Here is a 21,998-nt window from a genome sequence, read left to right as displayed (position 1 = left end):
ATATACAGCTGGGGAAAGTGCACATATTTCAGGGGGATGAAACTCGAGCTGGAATTGGCAGGAACCATCCCCTTTTATTAACATAAGGAGAGGGATGGGAGCTATTTCAGTCCCACATCCACATGTGCAGACGTCGATTCACATGCGACGCTTCCACTCTGCCGTGATTTTCCCCGCTGGAGCTTCCCAGCCCAGATCCCCAGGACTGGAGTGTAAGGTTCTCACATCCATCCTCCCACGTCTTTGGTCTGTATCAGAGGAATTCTGTGGTTCTGGGTCTCCTGTGCTATCAGCCATAGGTTTGCTGGAGGGAGTTGGGAAAATGGCTTGTGGCGTGTAAAGGTGTGTGTGACTGTAAAGGACTATATTCGACTGCTTTACTTGGTACTTCTCCAAAAGCAAGGATAAAATGGGAGGGAAGAGAAAAAAGACCCTGTAGCAGAGTGGAAAAAGTGATCACTGAAGAGAGGAGGGTTTAATCAGCATATACAGTGAGTAATTCCAGGAACTGCAATAAACACTTACCAAATGTGGTTTCCCACTTCACATCCTACCACGGGTCACTCTGGACACCACCCCATTGAAATTGGTGGGGTCCCCATGAGTAAGGCCCTTGGCCTGTGTGGGCAAGGAAGGTTTTCCCTTGTGTGCACCCACCAGGCTCTTTTTGATTTCCAGTTGGAGATCTGAAAAGAAACTTACCCATTGATGCATAATTCCTGTTTTTCACACCCCACTCGGGGCATGGCTGTTACAATCAGGTATTATCAGTCAAAATTCCTGCTGGAGACACCCAGGACAGACATTTCAGTGCAGGGTAGTGGCACTGGCGAGGCTTTGGGACAGTCTCCTCCTTACTGTGGGTTTGCACCACGGTCACATGAAGGCCAGCAGCTCATTTTGGCACCTGGGCCAAGCAGGGATCGAGCTGCATGAACATCAGGCCAAAAATAGCCCCTCCCCTGTCAGGCAAGTCTGAGAGGCTCGTGATCAAAGATGGGGAAACACGAGGAACAAATGCAATGCCCAGTAGTCAGAGCAGAGCAGCTGCCTGACAGTTGTGGAGCTTCCTCCAGCCGCTGCCTGGAGAAGGGCTGTGGAGGAGGAGGATGATATGGATGGTGCAGCAGATGTTCCATTGGAGCTACTCCCGTGCGTGAGAGAACGCAGGAAGCCGCTCGATGGAAAATGTGCATCCAGAAGTGGACATGGCACTGGAGATGAGATAATTATTAAGGCATTTCTATTTTGGAGCCCTTCTGTGTGTGTAGTTTTACATAATAAACATCAGCATTGCCTTGCTACACTCACACATGTTCCCTGGGCCACACAAACAAGCAGCTCTTTGCCTCTTGTCACTGATACCTCCCCAGGTCAGTCCCTTTGGCCACAAATAGCTCATTGCCCTATTTGAAAGGTTCCTGGTGGAGTGGAGCCAGGTTGGCCTGGCTATATATACCTAAGCTGGCAAATAGAGCCACCTCTCAGCTTTTGCTTCTATATATAAAGAGGAACGATATAGAATAAATCAGCTGGATGGGGGACACGTCCAATCAATTTTATAACACAATAATGCCCTTTCTGGGTTGATCTACTGTATTGAACCTGAGAGGGCAACTGCAGAATCTGAAACCAGAGGGTGCAGGTTTGCTGGGGGTGGTCAGGCAGTGCCAGGAATTCACTGAAAACAGGTTCTCTGGTTATAACACTGCTTTTTTGGGGGGTGCTATTTCTGAATGGCTGGAGGGTTCATTGATGGGACAGCACGTTGTGCCACTTCGGGGGTGCTGGCTGAGCAGCGCTGCATGAACTGACCCTGGAGTGACTGCTGGAGCAGAGAAGTGGCGGCGGGGCTGAGGGCCGGGGGTTCCTTGGGCCCGATTGTCGCCGACTGTCGCCGATGTGTCCCGCCGATGATTCGCGGAGCGCTTCCGCGCCGCCCGAGTTCCACCAGAGCCGCGAGGTGGCGGCCGAATGGGCCCGAGTGCTGCCCGGAGAGGGATCGGATCGGGAATCGGGATCGGGATATCGGGGATCGGATCGGATTCGGGATCGGGGACATCGGGACGGATCGGAATCAGGATCGGGACCGGGATGGGGATTCGGATCGGATCGGGATCGGGATCGGGATCGGATGGGATCGGGATCGGGATCGGGATCGGGACCGGATCCGGGATCGGGATCGGAATCCGGAATTGGGATCGGGATGGGATCGGGATCGGGACTTGGGATCGGGATGGGGATGGAAGGGATCGAATCGGGATCGGGACCGGGATGGGGATGGGGACGGGATCGGGATCGGATCGGGAATGGGGATCGGGATAGGGATTGGGATCGGGATGGGGAATCGGGAATCCGGGACCGGGAATCGGGATCGGGATGGGGATGGGATGGGGATCGGGATGGGGATCGGATGTGGGATCGGATCGGGATCGGATCGGGATCGGGATCGGGACGCGGGATAGGGATCGGTGATGGGGGGGATGGGGAGTGGGGATCGGGAATGGGATCGGGATCGGCCGGGATAGGGCATCGGGATCGGGATCGTTGGACCGGATGGGGATCAGGGATGGGGATCGGGATCGGGGTCGAGATCGGGATCGGGACTGGGATCGGGATCGGGATCGGGATCGGGACCGTCCTGGATGGAGGACACGGAGATGAACGTCCCGGGCTGGGTCAGTGCTGGGCACAGAGCGCTCCGCTGGGACAGGCTGTGCCGGGGAGCTCCCAGGAGCCCCTTCCAGAGCCTAAAGTGGGATGATGAAAAAGAGGGAGAGTGGCTTTTTACACAGTGATAGGAGAAAGTGGAATGGGTTTAAATTAAAACAGGGACTTTTAGATTAGATATTTGGAAGGGATTCTTCCCTGGGAGGGTGGGGAGGCCCTGGCACAGGTTGCCCAGAGAAGCTGTGGCTGCCCCATCCCTGGAAGTGTCCAAGGCCAGGTTGGACAGGGCTTGGAGCAACCTGGTGTCCCTGCCCGTGGCAGGGGGTGGCACTGGGTGATCTTTAAGGTCCCTTCCAACCCAAATCATTCCATGATTCTATCCCACATCTGGGTGGGAAATTCTTGCGCATTTGTGACAGTTCAAGGTGACTTTGTCTTGTTTTGAATGAAGAAAATATTGCTTAAGTGTGAATATCACAATTTCAAGACCTCCTGGCTTTCTAGGGAGTAACATGAGCCCGAAACAAAGCTACTCAAATTCATACTTGTTTTGCCTGATGTTCATGCAATTCCCCCCAGCATTTCCTGAGCCACCAGGACTCACCCCATAAAAAGCTTTAAATTTTGGAAGCAGCCCCTGTGTTGTGACTTTAAGCCCCACGGAAACATGGATCCACGTTTTTCAGCCCAGATAAAAACTGCAACTTCTTGTTTCGTTCTGGTTCCATTTCTGTCCCACTTCCTCTTGTCTGCCTGGAAGTGACTCCGTTGTCAGATGCTTCTTCCTTCCCTACTTTGGGCCTCCTCTCCCCACCACAGACACCAACTCTTTTTGTTTGCAGGTTCCCAGCTCAAACCAACAAAGATTTAAGAGCTAAAAAAAAAAAGCTTACAAGCAATTTTTATTTCCTACACAAACACTTCTCGTGCCCTGAAAAGTACCCCTCATTTCCTGAAGTGAGTTCAGACCTCCTGCACAGTGTGTAAGAAACAAGGGATAAACAAGGGGATAAATATTATGTCCCACATCTGAAAACCAACTTCACAAAAAATATGCACTAAATGATACATGATAATGGGGAAGGAGATGCCAGAGGCCTTAATGAATGGTGGTAAGCAAGGCTGGAAAAATAAATTATATAATAATCTCCTATTATATTCCCCTTGACATAAATTAATCTTGACCCGGAACAATAGTGCTCCTTTCCAAGGGAAAATAACCCAATGCAGTTTATAATCATGAGTCAGGAGTCCAATGCAAAGTGGTTTGTGTTTGCTCTTTGTTGTTAAGATTTTGCTTCATCTGGTGAATTTTGTGGAAAAGTCGGGAACAGGGAGAGCAACTTCCAGCCAGGACTGCCAGTTCCTGCCTCTGGGTGGCTGGGAAGAAGCTGCTGAACTTCAACCCAAGGTATTGGCTTTTGGAAGCTCCAAGGAGCACCCTGTGGAAGAGGGGGAGGATTCTGGTGTTTCACCACAGCTCCCAACCCACTGATCAGCTCTGGATGCACCTGGATGCTTCCTGCCTCAGTCCTGGCAGTGTTTTCTCCATCAGGTTCCCGAGAGCCACCACAGAGGTCACACACCCCAGAGCTCCGTCACTGCTTCACCTCCTCTGTGACACCATTTCCTAATTAACTCCAATCCTTTTGTCTCCAGTTTAATCCCATGTTTTCCTGCCCTACCCACCATGCACCAGATTGTCCCTCTCTCAAACTGCAATTCTGTGTTTGAGAACTGTGTGTTTCCCGACTCCCTTTAGGACTGAAACACTTTAAGTCATTTCCCTGCTTCCTTAACAACCTGTTTTCTACATCTCCAGATTCTCTTCAAATTGCTCCATGTCTTTCCCAAAATGTGGTGCCCAACATGGAATAAATCAACCCAGCCAAGACCAGAGGAGTGTGGAAGGATTATTTCCCATGTCTTGTAGGTTATATTCTATTTTATACAATCCGGATGGGGTTGTTTTTTTTTTCCAACACCACATAAGTACTGAGACCCTCATACATTTTCCTACATTCCTTCCCATTTTTTTTTAGACTATTTCCCCAATGTCTGCCAGTGCTCAAATCCAGGATTGAAGAAGATGTTTTCTACTGCTGTTGTAGATGGATGCTGCTGGTGAATCAGCACGTGAAATAATGATCTTTGGAATAACCAAATCCCTCCAGGTTTCAGTTTTACCTGAAGGGATGATGTGCCAGCAAAAGAGAAATGCAAGATACATTAAAATAATAAAGCAATGTTACTACATGGAGTAAATTTCAGGAAAAAAGACTCAGTATTCTATTTTTTCTTCATTAAATGTGAAGAGCTCATAAAAACCCAATTAATTAGTCAGAATGATGTGAATGACTCGTCAGACCTAATTTTAGCAGCCTAAACTTAGCCAGCATTTCCACAACAGTCGTCTCATCTCCTTCAGCAACAAATGGAGAGGGATGAACTTTTCCAGGATAAGTGGGAATGCCTGCAGCTCCCTAAAAAGCCAGAGTAAGGTGGGATGAGCTCCCCTGTGAGGACAGAGGAGGTCCAGTAACCACAGGGAGCCTCGACCAGCAGGCAAACACTGGATTTCTTTGCAGCTGAGGTCAGGTGAGACAAACCCCACCAACTCAGTGGTGGTAAAATAATTATTTTACATTAGTATGAAAATTAAACATAATGCAAATTAACTGTAATCATCAGGTGGAGAAAGCACCATGAGATATTGCTTATTAAACAATTACAGAGCATGGAACTTCCATGTTACAGCCAACTTCAGAGCATCAACTCTCCTTTTTTTCCAAATTGAGCTGATAGATGAGTGTGTTGAATTTCTCTGTGAAGGATCATTTTTACACAGCAATTGGAGATAAACATATCTCATTTTGACAAAATCACCCTGTTTGCTCTCCAGATTGATTTTTGCCTTTTCCAAGAAGCACAATATACTAAAAAGAAAAGCAAAATGAAATGAAAGATGCTTTGATATCAAATATTGCACAGCTCACTCTAAACACACGATCCTCTCCTTGAGGCTCAATGTGATTTTGCTGGTTTCAGGCTGGAGGTTTTCTTTTGATTTCTGATCAGTGCACGTGAGGCAGCTTGGCCAACCCTCTGAGCCACCAGAGCCACGTCCCAGAGCCTCCCCACAGCCCCGAGCCAGCTGATATCCCACGACCCTCAAGATGCTGAGAGATCAGCACTTCTGGGAATGGCTCGTGGAAAAGCTCTCCAGGATCCCACTGCGGATCCCACAGGACTAGGCAGGGCACAGGCAGGTTTCCAAAGCCACCCAGTAACACTGGGGTCAGTTATTCTTCCCAGTTCACTCCCTCCTGTGAAGAACAGCCCCACAGATTCCCCAGCAGAACCCTGGGATGTGGGTTTTGTCTGAACTGCTGGAGAGAAATGGTTTGTTGGGATGGTGGAGTTTCAGAGCCTCTTAGAGAGACTGGGAACTGGTTTTCCAAACAAATTAGGCAGCTTTGAAAAGTCTGACCTCGAGGGCACAGTGCATTGTTTTTGCTCCCTGCCAAGGTCATTATCTGTCTCTGGGTAAGTCCAACCCTGCAGGGTAGTGAAGTTTACAGTGAGTTTGCTCAAGTGCAGCAGCTCCCTAAAAACCCAACTGGGAGCTGTTCTGTCACTGATACCCCCCCAGACCAGTGAGAAGCTCCTCCTCACAGCTCAGCACTGTGGGCATGCTGTCAGCGAGGTCTGTGACGTTAATACTTGTGCACATGAGTTCATTGTTTGCATTCTACCATGGGAGGATCTGTTGGGAGTGACTTTAATTGCAGTCAGAGCTAGATTTGGGACTCTATGGAGAGCCTGCTCAGGGTCACGGCTGCTTTTCGGTAAGAAACCTCTGCAGAAGGTGTGACAGTTGTCACTGGGTCTTCTGGCTCTTCACAGCTGGTGACCAGGGCAACAGCACTGAATGACTTTTGGGTGGTGCTAAATGTCTTGATCTCCAGTGCTGATGACTCTGCTTCTTTCTGCCGTGTCTTCTCGGCTCGGTTCCACTCCTGCTCCTTCCGATCCAGCTGCATGGCACTGCAGTGAGGGGCATAAACCTCGGTGGTCTCCTCAAACTGCAAGCAATCCACCTTGTAGTATTTCTTCTTCACGTGCAGGACATCGTTAAACCTGTGGCCCCAGAGGATCTCCCCGGGCATGTACGAACTCCGGGACTGGTGGGAGGTTCCCGTGGAGTCGCCCGTGTAGACGAACGTGACCAAGATCTCAAAGTTGTCCTTGGCCAGGGCCTTCCTGTCCAGGCCGTACAAGGGGCTCTCACTGTTGATTTCGTGGACAACCGTCACCGGGGTGACAAGGATGATCTGGTCGTTCAGCAGCTTCAGGTCCCTGTACTCCATGGTCATCCTGCCCTCCTTGTCCTCCTTGTAGCGCAGCAGCTGAGCCCTCACGGACCCCTCCACCATGTGGTTGGGCCGGAAGTCGCCGATGCGCCACATGAGGCAAAACTTGTCGTCCCTCAGGCCGACCACGGCGTAGTAGCTGAAACGGATGGTCTGAGCCCTCTTCCGAGCCGTGGCCATCTTGGCCAGGGCCGCCCCGATGATGAAGGTGTTGATGATGCAGCTCAGCACGGACTGCAGGATCACCACGAGGATGGCGGCCGAGCACTCCTCGGTGACGCAGCGGGACCCGTACCCGATGGTGGTCTGCGTCTCCAGCGAGAACAGGAACGCCCCCGTGAAGCTGTGCACGCTCGCGACACAGGGCGTGGTCCCCTCGTCGCTGAACAAGTCCCCGTGCTGGATGGCTATGAGCCAGAACACCAGCCCGAAGAACAGCCACGAGAGCACGTAGGACAGGGAGAATATCACGAACATGTGGCGCCACTTGATGTCCACCAGCGTGGTGAAGATGTCCGCCACGTAGCTCTCCCACTCCCCGAAGATGTGCTTGAAGTAGACATTGCAGCTGCCATCCTTGTGGAGGAACCGCTTCTGCAGCCTCTTCACCCCCTTTTCTGGCCTTTCTTGACAAGTGCCTCGATAGCTGACCTTATTTCCCTGGATGCTCACGGGCCTGTAGGAACCACTCTGGTCTGTCATCTTCCTCATTTCTGCCTCGTGGCATCAGTTGACAGGACACACTTGGGGTTATTTGTTTTCTTTGTTCATTGGAAACCTATGAAACAAAAGAGAAAGTTCATTTTTGCCTCAATTTCCTGGGGCAGAACTGCATAACCCCAAATCCAAGCACATTCACTCCACAGCCATCACAAGCAATTCTTTTAAGAGTACAGACTCTGACATTCATTACACAACAGCTCTCAAAAACAGACCTGGAAATATGAGGCAGCAAGAAAGTCAAGTAGTTAGAAATGTCCTTATCAATCCTAATTGATTTTGAAATCAAAAACTTTTCTAGTGACCCCACTATGAGAATTTCTTCTAATGATCCCATGAAGTAACCTTCAAATCAGGATGGGCTCTCCTGAAAAATCACAGGAACCACAAACCCTCTTAAAGTTGGCCAAATATTTGAGGCAGTTAATTGCCTGTTGTAATTTTGCTTGTTTTCCTCCACTGGCAGAAATGCCTGGGAGAAACCTCTCATTTAGATGTAAGACTTCAGTAACATGGGCAGGCAAGTTCAGTGCTAATGGTTTTCAAGCAGAAAATGAATCAAACACACAATCACTCGTCATTATTTTTATTTCAGTATTGCCCAGAAAAACCTGGTCATGAATGTGAACTTTATTGGGCTGGTGCTGCAGAGACATATTTGTTCAATTTGTAAAAAATCATTTACATTTCAAATGAAAAAAGAAACCTCTCTGGGGTCCTGGAAACCCTCTCCAATAGTTCCCTAAGGCAAACAAAAAAACATCCAGCTGCCAAAAATATTTAAATTTTGATTAATGTGTTCTAAGCAAACATGCAGTGTGTTAATAAAAGTTGGGGGTGACATAAATTTCGGAAGTGATGGGAATTAGGAGATTCCTCTGTCAGAGCAGAGAAGAAATGGATGTTGTTGCAGATTGCAACCACATGAACTCGAGCAGTTCTGGGCCATATGTTTAGTGGCTAATAACAAAAAGTTATGTTAGAAATTGAGACCTCATCACCTGGAATCCAGTTTAAAAAAAGGAAAGATTTAGCTGAAAAAAATCATTTACAGGACGCTTGTGAATTATTCATAGGATACAGCACTGAGAAAGGCAAACCCTTTTCCTGCAGATCTCCAGCTCATTCCACCACATCCCAACCTAAACACCGACCAGTCAGAAGTGATGGGGACACAGTAGAACAATTCAAATTTTTTTTTACAAGTTTCATGCCTCTCACTGATATTTCTGAAGAAAAAAAAATAATATTTTTGTGGAAACTCTGTCATTATTCTTCCAAAAGTTGCAAGTTTTCAATGGAAAAACGACAAGTACCTTTCCCATTTTCAAGTTGGTTTCGAAGCCTGAAAAGTCAAGCTTCAGACACAGGTTTCCAATGAAGCCAAAACGTTCATGGAAAATGAATTTAAGGAAAACCAACTTTCCTAGTGGCAGTTTTTTTCCCCTCAGGTCTTCGTTCACTTTGCTGAGTATAAATGACTGCACACACTTCTAGGCAGAGGAGAGTCAGGCCCATGGAGTGTAATATATATTGGATGGACTAGATTAACAGACCAAGAACTCTCCTCTCATCCAAGGAACAATGACAAGCATGCAGAGACACCAGTCCAAAAACACTTAAAAGCCAAACATAGTTTCCATTTCTTTTTTCTTTTCTTTTTCTCTCTCTCTTTTTTTTTTCTTTTTTTTTTTCCAGCCCAGAAATGAATGTGACATATGGTGTCGTAGCCTCAGAATGTGGCCTTCATTAAAAAACACAACATTAATGTTTCCAAAAATACTTCTTGGAATACAGTCTTTGGAAACATTCATATGACTTGCTTTACTCATAGCTTTAAACAAACACTGTAGCCTGGTGTGCTGAAGACGCTTGACCTAACATTTTATATGTCATATTTAACAACAAACAACAACTGGAAATTGCTGAGTTGTTTGGGTTGGTGTTTTTTGGTTTGGTTTTCTTTTTTTGTTTGTTTGTTTTTTGTTTTAAGGGCCTCATAATGTGAGGTGTGAAAATGAAGCAAATTGTACTCAGGAGCCAATGTAATCTTAAATAAAAAACATCCTCGTGAGGAGCAGTGGAGGAGCAGCACCGACCTCTTCTCTCTGGTGACCAGGGGCAGGACCTGAGGGAATGTTTAGGTTGGATCTCAGGACAAGGTTCTTCCCCCAGAGGGTGGCTGGGCACTGAACAGGCTCCCCAGGGAATGGTCACAGCCTCGAGGCTGCCAGAGCTCCAGGAGCATTTGGACAATCCCATTTTGGTGGGCCAGGATTGGGACTGGATGATCCTTGTGGGTCCCTCCCAGCTCGGGATATTCTCTGATTGCACTGGTTTTCTTATTGACTGATTCAAACTAAAGTTCCTTAAAAACACTCCCAAACATCCTGGAACTCTAAAAGGGACTAAACTTCACGAACCAGAGACTCCTGAGTGGATTCCCCTCTCCCTGGGGTTGCCAGCAGAAAATCATCCTGTTTCAAAAATGGTGTTTAGATTTTGGTGGTGCTGGCAAAAATCATGATTGTGACATATTTGACAGTGTGGCAAAGGCCACTCCGAATTTATGCTCCTCTGTCACACACAAGAGACAACTTTGTGGGGCACCTTGCTTTAGGAACTCTATTTAGGGTCTCTCCCAGGAACAGGTTGCAGTGACATGTATATGCTCATGGATGTCTGTGGTGAGTTTTTGGCTGGTATACAAAGCCATGTAGGTGGTTGGATTTTGCAAAACAATCAAAATTATGTCTGCAAAAAGAAATAGAACACGATGCAGAGCTGCCTAAACCAAACCCACATAATCCAGCCCTGAGGTTGGATGGAGTCAAAAGGAACCAGTGCAGAACAGTGTTGACAGACATACATTGCTCCCAGGATCTGAGTTAGTCTTTCACTGTCATGTTGAAAACTGGATTGCTCAGAGCCATTTGACATTGCACAGTGCCCCAGACAACCTAAAATCCCACATGTGCTCCAAAGGTTTAAGGAAAAAACCTCCACAGCCTCTCAAAAACATCGAAAAAATAATGCCCAGTATTTTGGGTAAAGGTAAGACTGAAAGGCAAACCAAGTCAGAACCTTTCCAGGCTACCTCCTAAAAGCTCCCAAGTGCAATAATAATCATGCATCATAATTAATGAGTCTTTTGCATTGCCTGGTGTTGCTCAGGACACTGAAGCCCAAACACCCACCCTTCAATGTTTGTAATTATGTAAGTCGCTGTTATGGTTTGTCCTTCACACCATTAAACAGGCACGTGATTTCCCTGTTCCAGAGGAGAGGGGAATGTTCCTCTCTCACTCTGCTGACACACACTGACCTCTGCAGAACAGTCTGAAGACCATTATCATCACCAAGGACCACAGACTTACAGCCAGACTTAGGAACCTCAACCTTAGACCTTCAACCTTCAACCTTTCCAACACCTTATTTTTCAAAAGGGAAATATTTCCCTCATCCCTAAGAAAGCCACACAATTACATTAAAGGTCTGACTAGCTGGTAAAGATTAACAAAGGGGGTGGGGGAGGATTTAAAAGCATTCTCTACTCACTGGAGCTCCTGGATCAGTCTGCAAATGGTTCTCAGATGTTGCCAAGAAGCATTTTCACCTTCCTCTAACGCTGACACATCAACCCTCCCCTTGGTTTGTCTTGCTTTTACTTTCTGTGAGTTTTTTCTTGTATTTCTGGGCGTGTTTGTACACATCATGAGCCTCCCCTTGCATTTCAGCACCGCTGAAATTTGCAGTACATTTCCTAACCATCCTTATAAATTTATCCCCCCCCTCCAAATAGAAGCTTATCAGAGATAAAAATGGAGCAGGGAAGCCAGACTGGGCAGCAGGGAGACAGAAACAGAGAAATCTCAAAGATTTCTTCAGGGTAAATGGCAGAGAGGGTTCAGAAGTTCTTTTAAAATATATATGTATCAGACTCAGAGTTCAGAAAGTCATTTATTCTTAATTATCTAAGCCAAAGCCATGATCTTAATGTGTTGGATTCTGAAATATGCTCAGGGAGACACAGAACTGCTCTGGAGACCTGTGTTCATGGGGTCTGCATATTGATCCCTCCAAACTTGTATTCTTTAAAAATTCCACCCCAATTCCAACTGGGAGGAGGAGGGGAAGGAAATCCCTGTATTTCAAAGCTCATAAAGCATCACAGTGGCAGAAACAGGAGCAAAGCCAACACCTGCTTACACCCAGTGAGGAGCTGCACGAAGCAAACAGCAGCAGGAGCAGCCCCTTTTTATCATATTCATGTTTTCCTCTAGTTCCTCTTGAACAGAACAGCTGTACCAGAACAACCTGAACTCCTGGTTGTCAGCTCAGAACGAGTCACTTAAAAGCCTGAAACATCAAGTTTAGCCTTTCAAAGACTTTCACTAAATGTAACGTGTCAGTTTAATCCTGGCATTTTGAGTTTAGGGCTCAGAGTTTTGTGAGGATAATCCCTGTTGCACCTTAGCCTAATACCTAACAAGCTGCTGCTACACCCCTTTTATGACTCTGTTTTCCCATTATGTAAACAATAGGAGTGAATTCTTGTTCGGTGACAACTTCAGTCAACAGCCTGTTTGTAAAACATTAAGCAAAACAATGTGAAGATCTCGGTTCCAGAATAATTCTGTTCTGAGATTAAATCAAAAAGAAAACAACTGGAAACCTCCACGTGAAATTGGGTGCTCCCTCCAACCCCACACACATGGAAGTGGATGTCTCTCTCTCTCTCTCTCTCTCTCTCTCTCTAGGGTTGGTTTAGCAATCACCTCAGTTTCCTCCTGCGTTTTGGAAATGGTCTGAAAGGTTTCCAGCTTTAGTCATTGTTGTGTAACCCTGGAAGACTTTCAGCTCAGAGACCAGAAATGTGACAATTCTGAGCTGCTTTGGAATTGACCCAAATACTTGTCCCTTAAAAAAAAAAACCAACAACAACCCACCACCCACAAAATCTAAACAAATCTACTGTAGGACAACATTGAAACTCTTCCTTCTTTCTTTCTTTCCTTCCTTCCTTCCTTTCACTTGCAAAGGGACATTTCTTCTAATATTTACAGCCAGCCTTTCTGCTTCTGATCTGCACCACCCAGAGCAGAGCTGGCACATATCAGGATTCCCCCTTTGGTCTCTCCTGTATAATCACCCCAGGGAGGTGTTTGCTCACAGGGTTGCTCCAGGACATATAAAACCTGCTTGTAAGTCTCCTGCCTTCTTGGTTGGTGAGTCTGATCACCCTTGGCCCACAAGATCTTGTCTTTATGATGTCAAGGCTTTCACTTGCCTCCTCTGGCAATAGAAAAAAGAGCAGTGATGTTCACAGTGTCAGGAAGTGTCTGATATTATTTGTCTCCAACAGGTCAGGTCTGAGAGCCTGATAAGCAATTTATGTTACAAGTGAGGTTTTTTATAGAATCCCAGAATGGTTTGGATTGGAAGGACCTTAAAGCTCATCTCCTTCCACCCCTGCCCTGGGCAGGGACACTTTCCACTGCTCCAAGCCCTGTCCAACCTGGCCTTGGACACTTCCAGGGATGGACCAGCCACAGCTTCTCTGGGCAACCTGTGCCAGGGCCTCCCCACCCTCCCAGGGAAGGATTTCTTCCCCATATCTGACCTAACCCTACTCTGAGGGTGAAGCCAACATATTTAATGTTTGCCATGTCGGCTCAGACCCTCCCAGGTCACCAGAGGGCATCTCTGCAAGGGAAGGGGGGAATCCAAAATCCCCCAAACTGACCCCAGAGCCAGACCTCGGGGGAGCAGGGATGTAGGAGAGGGGTTCCCATACAGAGCACGACCCAGAGCACTCTCAGCTGTGCTGGCTGTACAGACTGGAGCACATCCCACTGGGAGCTTCAGGCACAGACCTTTCCTACAGCACAGGGATGTCTTTGAAGCCACTGGAGTGAAAATTTGAAACAGCTCAACTTCCCCCTCCAAGTAAAAGTGTTGTTCCCATCACTTCACCCTGGATGGCTGAGGGCAGGTTGCAGGGGCTGCACTTCACCCTGAGAAGCTGTAACACACAGCTCTGCAGACATCACCTCACAGGTAACACCTGCCCTCTCCAGCATTTTGTCTATAAAGTCCTTTCAACAGCAGAAGAAAAGGTTGGAGATACAGAAATAAAAGAAAACCTTGGGGTTGGAACTAGGTGGTCTTTAAGGTCCTTTCCAACCCAAAGCATTCTATGAGTATAACAGGCTGATCTCAGAGCTGGAAAAAAAAGAGTGTTTATTTCTTAGACTTCTTCCTCAATGCCTCCATAAAGAGATAAGACCTAAAGTATCAATATCAAAGGGTTTATTGAACATTTTAAAAGGCAGACACAGACAGCACAGAGCAGCAGAGCTTTGCACAGACTTTAAAGTCCTGCAATAGTGCTGTGATCTACACTGGAACAACTCACAGCAACAGATACATCGACATTTAATTCATCTAAGTGAAACCAGATCTCCTTAAAAAAAAACCAATAAAAAAGAAATGAAAGAAGTTTCTCCCCTTAAAGTTAGAGAAGTTGCTCCCTGATGAAGGCTGGTGGCCTGTTTTGGAGACACAGGACAGGTTCAAAGGGAACCAGTCCCCTGCATACCAATCAGAGCACTTTCCAAAACCTATAGAAAGCTGAAAATGTCTATTTTAATTTATTTGCACTGCAAGCACTGCATGGTTTCAGCAGGAACAAGCCATGAAAACACTGAAATACATAAGAAATGGAAAGTGCTGGCAACTTGAGGCTCCTGATTTCGGGCCTCGATGCCATTCTTTGTCCCAGAGAATTTGGCAGGAGGGAAACCTGAAACTGTTCACTCTCAGAAGTCTTTTTCTCTTTTTAACCCTCAGCTCTCAGTAGCTCCTGCACCAGGGTGACCACACAGAGCATGGACTGGGCAATTCCTACCTCAGCCCCTCCTGGGGTGGTGGTGGGTGGGTGCAGGAGCACCCTCAGAGGTGACCCTGCCCTGCATCCAGCACAGCCCACACCTGAACAGGGCAGCTGGATCCACACAGGGCCACTGGCATCTCCTCCTGCCTGAAATTCCTCCTCCTGCTTCTCTTCCCATGATGTCTTCACTGACCTCACTGACACAGAGCAAAGGTCCATTCCCAGAACTCTGCAGATGTGTGCAGTGGGATTTCATCCCACCTTGCCCCTCAGGGATTACATGCAGCCCACAGAGCCACAGCAACGTTCCTCGAGGAACTTTTCCAACAGATCTCCTTGGCAGAGAACAGGAGAACAGTTTGTTGCAGCTCTTAATAGACATGATGTAATATAACAATGAATTCAGCAGCGGGTAAGTGCAGGTCATGAACAATGACAGAATCAGATTAGATAATGCTGAGCACTTTGATCTAACAGGGCCAACACCCTCAGCCCCGTTATTTGCTGTTATATCTCTTCCCCAAACACAGCAGGTTATTAATGAGGTAGGAATTCGGGGGCAGGCAGGAGCTGAGATTCTAAAAGGGTTCTTCCAGTCTCGGGGACAGTTTCCTTTACGTCACTTTGTGCAACTCTGCTTCCTGAGGCAGGGACTGTACTCCTCTTTTTCCTGTTTTCTGGAGCACCCTGTAAACCAAACACTCAGGGAAGGGCAGTGTGACACAGGAACGTGGAGTCACAGCCTGTGCAGGTGTGTTCTGTGCTCAGGTGTGTTCTGTGCTCAGGTATGTTCTGTGCTCAGGTGTGTTCAGGTATGTTCTGTGCTTAGGTATGTTCTGTGCTCAGGTGTGTTCCATGTTCAGGTGTGTTCTGTGCTCAGGTATGTTCTGTGCTCAGGTGTGTTCAGGTATGTTCTGTGCTCAGGTGTGTTCCGTGTTCAGGTGTGTTCTGTGCTCAGGTATGTTCTGTGTTCAGGTGTGTTCAGGTGTGTCCTGTGCTCAGGTATGTTCTGTGCTCAGATATGTTCTGTGTTTAAGCATGTTCTGTGCTCAGGTGTGCCCAGGTGTGCCTGTGGAATGAGGTGCAGACACAGGGCAGTACCTGTGGGGTCGGATTTAGCCCTGCAGAGCTCCCTGGTCCTGCACACCCAGCACAGACCCCTGAGAGGGGGACAGGTTGTCTGCCTGTAACCAAAGGGGCTGCAGAGACCAGAGAAGCTCTAAAATTACCTGTGCAGGGTTTAATCCTGCCCATTCCACAGGCTGCAGCTCCCACAATGGGCAGCCTTGTGCTGGATCAGGTGCCTTGGCTCCTGTATTTCATGTAAGGAATGGGATAAAACTGAATCCCAAGTGAATGTGTGAGCTCTGTTTGACAGATGACAGAAAGAAGCTGTGAGGAGGAAGCCTGAGGATTCTGATTTATTTTTTTCCTTCCCCAACCCTTGTAGAAACGTCCCTAAGATGCAGCCTGACTCCACTTATTGACTTCTGCTACCCAGGGCAGACAGGAACACCTCCAAGTTACTACTGATCTCAACTTTACCTCCTGACCCCAGCAGGAATTCCACTATAAAACTCAGAAACTGTCTCATCCCACATAACGAAATATCCCAAATGACAATTAAATCACCAAAGGCTTCACATTTTCAAAACTAACATAAGGTCTAACAGAGAAAACATTTTGCATTACTTCTTTGAGGAAATGGAAGGGAGAAGTAAAAATAAAAGTTAAAAAAATCATGTAAATAAAATTAATCATGTCCACTATGATCTAATTTTTAGGAAGTCCTCAAAAAAGCTGCTGACTCAGATTTCTAAACTGATATTAAAAAGACTTTGAGATAAGTATTAGCTACATGTCAAATCAAAAAGTGTATCAGTGCTTTTTTTTCCTTAGGAAAGGCAGCAGAAAATGCTGTGACTGACACTCAGATAAATCAGGCAATCAAACCCTGCCCTTCAAGAAGTTAATTTATCCATCAGTCCCGGGGTCAAGAATCACAATCTACTTTTCTGAGCAGCTTTGTGTGACTTTCCTTTCATTTGTGAATATAGATGCAGCAGAAATCCACCTCTGATCCACCACAATCTCTCCCTCCTGCTCAAGCACATCCTGCAGCTGGAGTTGCTCTGCCAAGGCCCCGAGTCCTGCCCCGCATCCCGAGTTTCCATCCAAACCCCAACAGGCTCCCACGTTTGCTGGGCTGTGCATGTCACCACTTCTTAAAAAAGCCTGTGAAATGTATTAAAGGGTTTCAGAGATCCGAGGGCTGATCCAAACCCTGCTGAACCGAGCACAGGGGCTGTCTCTGGTTCCCTGCCTCGGATCAGAGGCGGCCGGTGGGTTTCTCGGTATCACCGCGGGTGGAATCCATCGCTGCCCTCTGGAATTGGCCTGGCCTGCTGGAACTGCAGCAACACTTTCTAAGAAACAAGGGCTTTGTGAAACCTCCTTTTCTTTCTCTTTTTTTTTTTTTTTCATTTTTTTTTCTGGTGGCAGATTTGGCAGAATGCTTTGTTTCCACGTGGCTCCTCTACTCCGCCGGGTTCTGTAGGAAATTCGGGAGTGGGGTCACCCTGTCACAGGTGACTTTCAACTCCTTGAGGAGCAGATGGTTGAACCTCTGTGCATCCACCCTCCTCAGCTGTCCCAGCACAGCTCCACGTGGTTCCTCTGGAACCCAGGAGTTGTTTCCTCAGCCCTCACACTCAGTGTGGTGCCGACCACTCCTGCTTCCAGCTGTCACCCCCCTTCCAAGTTCAGAGCTCTAATTTACAGGATCTTGGTGTTTTGCAAGTCAGATGATTGAAATGATGTGGAAGTGGAAAATCACGTGTATCTGGGAGTTTGGGATGTATACTTAGGGGTATTATTTTTTACCTCAGTGTGTGGGTTGCATAACTTCGTGTCTGGGCTCCTGGAGCTGTTCCACAGCTTATTCCGGATCACCTGAGGGAGTATCTGGGCACAGCAATTCAATTTTAAGATATATGATGACAGGAAGAATCTCCTTTAAAACCTTGTCTCTTCTCCCCCACCTTTAAAAAACATCACTAGACAAGTTAATCTTTCCTCTAAAAATGGGAACATTCATCCTAAATCAAAGTTGAGTTTAATTAATGCCAGTACCTGCTCTTCAGTGGTGGCCCAGATCAAATATTTAATGGGGGGAGCTTTATTCATCATCTATGACTCCATTTACAAACTTCTCCTCTCCACTCTATCCAAAATCAGACAGGTTTAGTGCTTCATTCTTAAGATCCTTCTTAGTATTTTCACCAATATTTGACACCCTGAGTGATTACCAAGAGCCCATTCTTTTGGAGCAATCTATCACCTCTCTATCAGCATTTCTCACATCTAATCCTACTATTTTTCCATGTCTTCTCACTCAGAGTTGTCTTTTGGGCATATTCTGAGTTCTCAGAGGTAACTGAAGGTAGTTTTTTTCCTTGCTGTGTTCTTGCTTTCCTGTGCATGTGCCATTAATTGCAGAGACACTGGAAATGGCTTTCACAATCTGCCTCACACAGTTTAAAAAGAGACTTTTCATGATGCTGAAAACCCTTAAACCTTGCCCTTTATTTAATTTGTGTTGACGACTACCACTGTTTTTAATGCAATTTCCTATTTTCTTTATTTTTGTACCCGTGTTTCAATCTCTGTATGTCAAACCTGGTTTGTCAGTAAATCCCAAACTTCTCCCCCGGGGTCCCCATGGAATGGACCCTTCGATCACAGGCAGGTCCTTCAGCTTCTGAAGGGCTTGAGAGGAATCCCAGCTCAGGCACGTGGGATAAGGACATCCTGAGAGCTGAGATACTGGGGTTAAATCTAAGAAAAACAGTCATGCACATATTTGGTTTAACTGGAAGCACTAATAAGAATTAATATAAGCCTAATAAGAATTAATATAAGCCTGTTGCAAATCTTCCTGAGGCTGGAGCCAGAGAGGAAAAATACTTGTTGAAGGTTTTGCCATGAAACACTGGAGGAATGCAACAGGCTGGTGTCTCAGTCCCACCATAATGAATTTATCAGCAAATCCCTCAGCTGCCTCAGGGGTAGTTAATACATTATTTTTTTCGTTCAAAATATCAAATCTGTTTCCAAAAATGGCAGCACTCATTTAAAAAAAAAACAACTCACACAAATACATAAAGATATATAAGTATTAAAAAAAACCCACAAATAAATATTATATATATAAATATTATATATTATAAATAAATGTTATTATTTATATTATAAATATTATATATAAATATATATATATTATATAAAATGTAAATGTTGTCTTTAATTAAAAAACTGAATTTAAGGAATTTTTTCAAATAGGATTTTTGTCTTCCAGTGACCTGCAGAGAGGGTGTCTGTGTTTCCCTCATGGTCTGTGACCTGGGCCTCTGTGGTTGCCCTTTGTGTGGAATATTTTCACTCAGCACTACTGAGTGAGGGAGCTACTTAGGGAGGTTCAGCTCGTTCCAAGATGTTTGTCAAGAACCTGCTCAGTCAGCCGTGTTTTTCCTGTTTCACTTCTCGAAGGCAAACACTGCGAACAAGCAGCAGATCTTATCGAGGCCGTGTTAACAAAAATACATCAAATAAAAATCTGCTACATTACAAATGTCAACACTCCAGAAACGAAGATATCTAGGCTGCAGTAGGGTTGATTTTTATTGCCAAAGCAATTGCCATGTTTTGAGAAACAGCTTTGCTCTTTTGCCTCGTAGGTGCTACGGACCCATGAAATAACAGTCTCATTTATTACACATTAACTTTACAGGGGTGCTGTCGTCAGAGACAAGAGCATGACTAAAGAGAATGTCACTCTGCTTTGAAATTTACCTCCACTGCCCCCTGATCCACTCCAAATTAGCCGGGAGTTGTATAAATGATTGGTCAACAAAATTAAAATTAAGCTCAAAAGCAATATACACAGCCTGAGTGGGAGATGTTTTACCCTGTATTTTCCCTGGGTCATTTTCAGTTCTGTTTTTACTGATCAAAACCGAGTTAAAGCCTCGCTTTTAAAGCCACTGAGCCAGAGTTGTTCAAAAAGTCAAAGGTGATTAACTAACCCTCAAATCACCAGCAAAGGCCTGACCAGCCCCGGATCACGAGCTCGGCCCGGTGGCATTCCTCCCTCCTCGGGAACATTCCGTATGGTGCTAAGCCATGGGCACCCCTAAGGAACAGATCCCGGGGAGATGAAGCCTGTGAAAAGCACGGAGTGGTGTTTCCCACAGAAAAAAAAAAAAAAACAAACATGGAAAACAAGCCCCACCACTCGGGTGTCTTTAGTTTGGGGGCAACCGCGGCGCTGCTGAGGCTCGGGGGAGAAAGTGCAGGTAGAGGAGAGCAAAAAGGAGACCTCAAAGGTGCTGGCAGGGAGCCAGGAGTGCTGTAACAATGGGAAGGAGCTCAGAGAGCGGGAATGTCCACGGGAAGGAGCGGGGATGGATGTCCAGCCCTCGTGGACGCTGCAGAGGTGAAGTTACATCCCGAAGTTACAAACACGGTGTGCGAGCTCTGACAGCCAGAGAGGGGCTGTGTTTGTGTTCAGGGGCTGTGAGTGGCTTCCAGCAACGCCCTGAAGCGGGTTGGGAATTATGATATTGCACCACTGGTTTGGTTCTCGGGGTGTTTTTCAAATCAGGGCCTGGGATCTCTTTGTTCTCCCGTGTAAAACGCGGCTCTGAGGTCACTCCCTGCCTTGGCTGTTTATGAACGTCCTCACAGAACTCAGAGCCCATTTCCCATTGAGGAAGACAAGAAGCAGGTCGTGTCATTGTCTGGCTCGATTGTTCTCCACAGCTAATTGCCAGGAGAGGAACAGTTACGGGCTTGGAGCTTTATTGTTGTAAAAGCAACAATGAAAGGATGTGCATGGCACCAGCCACACCATTGAGAAAAATCTGCTTTTCGTATTAAAACCAAATGAATGAGAGTGACCTGCGTCTGTTTGACAGGAAAATTGGTGAAAGGTTCACAGGGCACCCACCTGTGATGAGTGTTAAGGGCCATTTCTGCTGTTGTGTTACCAGAATAGGTGACTCTGGGTTTCTATGTGTGACAGAGGTCCCTGGTGACACCCCAAGCCTTCTGTGCTTTTGGCTTCAGGGTGGAGGAGCAGATTTTGGTGCCCTAGACTGCCATTTCCTTAAAGTTTCAGGCAACATACCCTCCTGTCCTGCTCCTATGCATTGTTGCCCCGAGCTGTGGCTGCATTTTCTTAGCTCAGACAGAACTCTGGGATCCTTTGGAATAAAGGGATCATTATTGCAGCAGTTGGAAAAGTGTCAGCAGAAGGGATGAAATGTTGTCCCGTGCCCTTGCCACACTGAACAGGGAATCTTTTCTTCCAGTGTTAGTTTAGGACTTAATCCTGCAAGGTCTTGTCTGTCAGTGAATACAATCAGGTTTAAGAGCATGAATAACCATCCTGGAAATCACTGGAAACTATTTTGCTAGTATAAAATTAAGCAAGTGAGGAAGTTCTCCAATGGACTTGGACTAGTGCACTCAGCACCCTGCAGAAACAAGCCTTTAGTTCTTAGAACCATTTATTGTGTCCAGAACAGCCACTCATTAGGGCTTTGTGCAGAGAGGTTGAATTTCACTCACTTGGAAGATATTCCCTCTAACCCCCCCTGAGACACACAGGCTCTGGTTGATTTGGAAAACAAAATGATTAATGGCATTTTACAAGTTTTTCCACTAAACAGATTTCAGTTGAAAGTCTGTCACAAGCTAAAGAACTCGCAGGAATAGTGTCAATCTGATGTCACAGTGGCAATAAATCCTATTGTACTGGATTACATTTTTACCCATTAAAATGCTCTGACCTATTGTCATCCAAGTGGAACCACATTCCACTGGCTGCTCAAAAGGTTCTGATTTCAATCCCGATTGTTGCCAGGGCAACTGCACCTCCATCCAAAACTCTGCTGCACCAATCACTTAACTCCCTTTGAACAGACTGGTGGAGATAAAGCAAAGCACTAATTACTTGCTCCCATTGAAAAAGTCTAAATCAAATCTTTCTGAGACCTGAATAACAGAAGCTGTTTGAGGGCTACTCGGGTTTTTTTGCATAAGGCACCAATTGCCTCATTTCTTCACAGAATAAGTAGCTGTGGCAACAAAATATGAAAAGATTCATATTCTTAGTCTATCCAAAGCAGGAGTGCACTAGAAATCTCACCACAGGCCACTCCTGGAAAGAGTTCTCTCTCAGTTGTGGAAAACTAAAAGGATTTTCATTAATAGTCAAACAGCTGCTTAAGGCTTGCAAGTGGAAATAGAAATACTTGAATTTTTCCACTGAGATTTCT

General features: G+C 46.2%; 1 protein-coding gene and 1 long non-coding RNA gene across 4 annotated transcripts in view; one reads left to right on the top strand and one right to left on the bottom strand.

Moving 5' to 3' along the window:
- Positions 1 to 1,527: 1,527 nt before the first annotated feature.
- On the top strand, positions 1,528 to 4,935 carry LOC108639816. 2 transcript variants are annotated; one of them, XR_003915835.1, is made up of 4 exons: positions 1,528 to 1,691; positions 3,962 to 4,081; positions 4,493 to 4,599; positions 4,713 to 4,935. It is a non-coding gene; the product is annotated as an uncharacterized LOC108639816 (long non-coding RNA). The 2 variants fall into 2 exon arrangements; XR_001920760.2 differs by having other exon boundaries at positions 1,531 to 1,645.
- Positions 3,555 to 21,998, bottom strand: part of KCNJ16 (potassium voltage-gated channel subfamily J member 16) — a 31,754-nt gene continuing 13,310 nt past the window's right edge. For both annotated transcript variants that reach the window (XM_018073375.2, XM_018073377.2), the window contains exon 2: positions 3,555 to 7,821. In XM_018073375.2, coding sequence (XP_017928864.1) covers positions 6,468 to 7,754 — 1,287 coding nt within the window. In that variant the 5' untranslated portion in view covers positions 7,755 to 7,821 and the 3' untranslated portion in view covers positions 3,555 to 6,467. The remainder of the gene's footprint in view (positions 7,822 to 21,998) is intronic.

Source organism: Manacus vitellinus, unplaced genomic scaffold, assembly GCF_001715985.3.
Source record: "Manacus vitellinus isolate BGI_N305 unplaced genomic scaffold, ASM171598v3 scaffold_24_pilon, whole genome shotgun sequence".
NCBI lineage: Eukaryota > Metazoa > Chordata > Aves > Passeriformes > Pipridae > Manacus > Manacus vitellinus.
Note: the sequence above shows the minus strand (reverse complement) of the source record. Positions and strands in the feature narration are given on the sequence as shown.